Source organism: Physeter macrocephalus, chromosome 11, assembly GCF_002837175.3.
Source record: "Physeter macrocephalus isolate SW-GA chromosome 11, ASM283717v5, whole genome shotgun sequence".
Taxonomy (NCBI): domain Eukaryota; kingdom Metazoa; phylum Chordata; class Mammalia; order Artiodactyla; family Physeteridae; genus Physeter; species Physeter macrocephalus.
The window spans coordinates 120,694,699-120,700,163 of record NC_041224.1 but is presented as its reverse complement, the minus strand read 5'-3'; the positions used below and the strand labels follow the sequence as shown (position 1 = coordinate 120,700,163).

Below are 5,465 nucleotides of genomic sequence, written 5' to 3'. Positions count from 1 at the left end.
TCTTTTTTCCTCTTCCAAAGGGGGGTCTCACACACACACACCACCCCATTTCCTTCTTCCCCCAGCCTGTCGGCTTAAACCAATTACGCCGCTTGGCAAACAAAGTGAGGGTCGGGTTTGGGGGAGGGGGCTCGGCGGGAGGGGGCGCAGGGGGCGCGCGCCGCGGCGGCGTAGCTGGGCGGGAGGCGCGGCGGCTGGACTGGCGGGCGGCCGCCTCGCAGGTGCACCTCGGGCTTTGTAGGTGCGAGCGTCTTTGTGCGGCGGACAAATGGGGAGAGGACGAGGAGGTGGGCACTCGAGCGACGTAAGATCCACATCAGCTCAACTGCACTCATCTCGCAGAGGCCGCCCGCTCACTTCCCGCGGAGGCGCTCCCGGGCGCCGCGCTCCGCGGCCGCCGCCTGCCCCCTCCCGCCCTGTTGCCGCCGCCGCCGCCGCCGCCGCGCACGCCGCGCCCCGCAGCGCCTGGCTTCCTCCTCGCTAGGGTGGCGTTGGGCCGGCGCGGGCGCTCACTTGACTGCAGCTACTCCGCTCCCCGCCCCCCGCCCCGCGCGGCTGCCAGTCGCTTCGCACAGGGCTGGATGGTTGCATCGAGCAGGGTGGCTCCAGGATGTTAGGGGCTGTGAAGATGGAAGGGCACGAGAGCAGCGACTGGAACACCTACTACGCCGACACACAAGAGGTGAGAGGCGGGCAGCAGGCGGGGGGTTCCTGGAGCCCGTACTGGGGGAGGCCGGGCGAGGCGGGCCCCCGGCAGGGCGGGGGTGCTGGCGGACTGGGGGCGCCTCCTCCGTGCCACCGGTGCCTACCCACCGGGTTTAGCCTAGGCCGGGCCTGGGCCGGGCCTGGGAGCCGGATCCGCAGCCCCGCCGGGGAACTGGATCCCGGCGATCGGCGCTCAGAGAGGGCGAGACGGTTTTAGGAAACTCTGGCTTTGAAAACACGCGCTCTGAGACGCACTTGCCTCTTCCCTGCCGAGAGCTGGAGCCAGAGCCCGGACCCGGGTCCCGAGCGCGGGTTGGCGGGCGGGCGCCGGCACGAGTTTGAGGCAACTTTGAAAAAGCCAGAATTCGCCCGCAGGGCGGCCTTTTCCTTCCGCAGTTGAATTCTCAGATGTCTTCTGATGAAAGCGCGCAGCCGCTAAGTTGAGCGTCTTAATAATGAAATGATTCCGAAATTTTGTAAAACTTCAAAAGCCGTTTGGGGAAAAGTGTGCTCCTTCCTCTCCAGAACCGCTGGGTGGCGCTAGTGCGAGCTGACTTTTCCTCCAGCACTCCCGGCGGGCGGAGAACCTGTTTCTCTTCATTGTCCCCTTGGTGGCACGTTCATGTGGTTTATTTTACAATGTGCACAAAGGAATTGCGAGGAAAACCAGGTACAGGCAGGACCACCACCTACTAAAAGTATTTGTCTGGAAATAGTTGGCGATTACCCTTCAATAGTTTACCATTATTGAAAACGTTTACTGAAACTGCCTTGCATAATCTTGGGAAGAGGAAAAGAAAAGTAAAAAACACTTTAAGACATGGAGAGAATAATATAGAATCAGGAAATATTTTCATGGTAATTAATTTATTTAGATTTGTATATGTATATATTCACAAACTTACCTCGAGTTTATTTGCATACTACAGCAGAACGTGTGCCTAGTTAAATCTGTTTGTTCCCCTTTTATGTTTTCAAATAAAGTCATATTTTCTGATGAAAATAAATTTAAGGATATCATTCTTTTTATTAAATCAACAGAGAAGTAGTTTTTATATTTCTGTACTCTATATTTTTTAACATATCTAGTGCATTCTCAGATTGCTATTGATAAGGGTTTTCTCCTACTGATGATTTAAGAAAGAGCTCAGAACTCTTCCTTAGGTTTAATTCAGATACAGTCATCTCCAGTCACTAGTCAATTAAATTCTCTATGAAAAGAGCTTCTTTACAGGTTAAAACTGGGAATTAGGAAGTAGAATAGCATTAAGAGAAAATAAGCGGACTTTGATTTTGGAATTGTAAAGTATTTGAAACTATTCGTATATAGTTTGAAAAGCCAGGTTTTGAGATTATCAGCCGCAAAATATCAGAACGTGGAAAAACTATGATTATTTCTACAAATTGTGTCACCAAAATTTTCAAGCCTTAGGGGCCTGGAAATAGGTAATGAAATTAGTGCAAGTTTATGAATGGCTGTAAAGTCATGTTAAAGTTAAATGAATAGAGTGCCTAGATATTATTATGCACCCTTCCCTACCCCTTCTCCTATTATAGATCTATTTTTAATTTTTTTCCAAAAGTTACTTAACTTCTGAGGTTTTTTTTTTCCCTTTTAAAATTACAATTGCTACAAGTAGATGGAAAACACCACTTCTAAATATAATAAACAGAAAGTCACCATTTGGTGAAAACTGCTAAGGCGGTAAAGCCAGTTGTTTGGAAATGTTTGGTCATATGGCAATGGATGATTTGCTCTATCAGGGAGAGTTTAATTAACGGCCACCCCGCGCAGCCCAGGCCGCTACGTGGTCAGCCGGGCCTGGCAGGCTTAGGTGAGACGTGTGCCGAGCTGGCGCTGTGGCCCTCCTGGGGGCGGGGGCGGGGCTGCGCCGCCATACACACCGTACCCTTAAGGTGGAGTGAATAAGCAAAGGATCCGAGATTAATTCTGTTTTCGGAGTTTTAACTCCTTTTAACCAAAAGGGCGCTTTGCCGAGGCCGGGCTGGGGTGGAAACTGGGATACCGCGTGGCATGGATAGAGGCGACGTAGGGGCCCTAGAAGCCGGCCCCCCGAGCCTGGCGTGTAAGGCGATTACACATCTTCCTGGGGACATATTTTCTGTGAGCTCTTGTCTTTCATGCCTGCGGAGATAGGATTTTTCCCCTGCCGTGCAAGACAACTCTTTGCGGGTTCTGGGGAGGGCGCCCGACGGTTTGCCCCTGGTGGGGAGTCCTGTGCTTTGCAGAAATGCTCTCCTCTTGTTTTCGGATTTGCCCCGGCCGGTAGGCTGCCTGCGCCCACTACTAACTCCGCCCTTCGGGGCCTCTTCACGCTGTCTCCGCTCCAGGCCTACTCCTCGGTCCCGGTCAGCAACATGAACTCGGGCCTGGGCACCATGAATTCCATGAACACGTACATGACCATGAACACCATGACCACGAGCGGCAACATGACCCCGGCTTCGTTCAACATGTCCTACGCAAACCCGGGCCTTGGCGCCGGCCTGAGCCCCGGGGCGGTGGCTGGCATGCCGGGCGGCTCTGCGGGCGCCATGAATACCATGACGGCGGGCGTGACAGCCATGGGGACGACGCTGAGCCCGGGCGGCATGGGGGCCATGGGCGCGCAGCCCGCGGCCTCCATGAACGGCCTGGGCCCCTACGCCGCTGCCATGAACCCGTGCATGAGCCCCATGGCGTACGCGCCGTCCAATTTGGGCCGCAGCCGGGCTGGTGGCGGCGGAGACGCCAAAACTTTCAAGCGCAGCTATCCACACGCCAAGCCGCCCTACTCGTACATTTCCCTCATCACCATGGCTATCCAGCAGGCGCCCAGCAAGATGCTCACACTGAGCGAGATCTACCAGTGGATCATGGACCTCTTCCCCTATTACCGGCAGAACCAGCAGCGCTGGCAGAACTCCATCCGCCACTCGCTGTCCTTCAACGACTGCTTCGTCAAAGTGGCCCGCTCCCCGGACAAGCCGGGCAAGGGTTCCTACTGGACGCTGCACCCGGACTCCGGCAACATGTTTGAGAACGGCTGTTACTTGCGCCGCCAGAAGCGCTTCAAGTGCGAGAAGCAGCCAGGCACCGGGGGCGGGAGCGGCGGCGGCGCCAAGGGCGGCCCTGAGAGCCGTAAGGACCCCTCGAGCGCTGCCAACCCCAGCGCCGACTCGCCCCTTCGTCGGGGCGTGCACGGTAAGGCCGGCCAGCTAGAGGGCGCGCCGGCCCCCGGGCCCGCTGCCAGCCCCCAGACTCTGGACCACAGCGGGGCGGCGGCGACAGGGGGCGCCTCGGAGTTGAAGACTCCGGCCTCCTCGGCTGCACCTCCGATCAGCTCCGGGCCTGGGGCGCTGGTATCTGTGCCCCCCTCCCACCCGGCGCATGGCCTGGCACCCCACGAGTCCCAGCTGCACCTGAAAGGGGACCCTCACTACTCCTTCAACCACCCTTTCTCTATCAACAACCTCATGTCCTCCTCGGAGCAGCAGCACAAGCTGGACTTCAAGTCATACGAGCAGGCACTACAGTACTCGCCCTATGGCACCGCATTGCCCGCCAGCCTACCCCTCGGCAGCGCCTCGGTGGCCACGAGGAGCCCCATTGAGCCCTCAGCCCTGGAGCCAGCCTACTACCAAGGTGTGTACTCCAGACCCGTTCTAAACACTTCTTAGCTCCCTGGGACTGGGGGTTTGTCTGGCATGACCATGCTGGTAGCAGGAGAGAGAGAGAAAGAGAGAAATCAACAGCAAACAAAACCACACATACCAAGCCGACAGCAGCATAGTAAAATCCCAACTATTTTTATTTTATTTTTCTGTGCACAATCTTTCCCCCAGTACAAAAGACTGTTACTTTGTTATTGTTGTTCCGAACGCTTTGTGTATATTATTACCAAAAAAACCAACCCCAAACCAACAAAAATGTTTCCTGCAAAGTTTAATGATCCACAAATGTATATATATATAATCCTCCGACTTCCTTGTCCCTCTCCCTTTCTTTCCTCTTCCACCTGCAGACGTGTTCTAGTCTGTGCAGGATTTATTTAAAAAAAAAAAAGAAAGATGGTCAAGCTTGTAAAATATTTGTTTGTGCTTTTTTTCCCCTCCTCACCTAACCCCCATCCCCACATACACACACACAGGAGTTTACAGGTCTGTGGCAATACTCTTAACCATAAGAACTGAAAGGGTAAAAAACAAGTAGACACTAGGGCTGTTAAAAGTATTGAAGGACAATGCTGCCATTATGCAGCAAATCATAAACAGATTATAAACATCAGAGCCACTTGTTTTTCAGCTTACATTTCAGATACATTCAGATAGCAGATGTCTTAAAATGAAATACATATATATCATATATGAACTTATTTATGCACATGCTCAGCTATGTACATCTTCCATATATTTACATAACATACGGAGGTGATATACACGCTCTTGAAAGAGTTGCTTGACCAAGAAGTTACAAAGACACCCTCCTCCCCTCCTCTCCACCCATATATAGCCCTGGGAATCAATTCCTCCAGAATTGCCCTCCTCAATAACTCTGTTCCTTGCTTTGCAGAGGGCCATGGTCTTATCATTCTGAGGTCACATAACGTGTAAAATTAGCTTCTATGTATCCATACCATTTAAAGGATATTTTTTCCAGAAAAAAAAAGGGAATATTACAATGTTAGAGGAGAGATAAGTTATAGGGAGATGTATTTCAAAATTTGGTCCAAGATTCCAAAATCCAGTTGATTGTGGTC

The 5,465-nt window shown here is 52.9% G+C and overlaps 1 protein-coding gene across 1 annotated transcript; it reads left to right on the top strand.

The window, feature by feature from the left end:
• Positions 1 to 334: 334 nt before the first annotated feature.
• FOXA1 (forkhead box A1) lies at positions 335 to 4,808 on the top strand. The gene is made up of 2 exons (XM_024118312.3): positions 335 to 682; positions 3,058 to 4,808. Exons 1-2 carry the CDS (start codon positions 611 to 613, stop codon positions 4,384 to 4,386), a joined length of 1,401 nt encoding a protein of 466 aa, XP_023974080.1. The 5' UTR covers positions 335 to 610; the 3' UTR covers positions 4,387 to 4,808.
• Positions 4,809 to 5,465: the final 657 nt, after the last annotated feature.

Coding starts and splice junctions, on each gene's coding strand:
- FOXA1 (XM_024118312.3), top strand. CDS start 611: ATGTTAGGGGCTGTGAAGATGGAAGGGCACGAGAGCAGCGACTGGAAC. Junction 683..3,057: donor ACTACGCCGACACACAAGAG/GTGAGAGGCGGG, acceptor TCTCCGCTCCAG/GCCTACTCCTCGGTCCCGGT.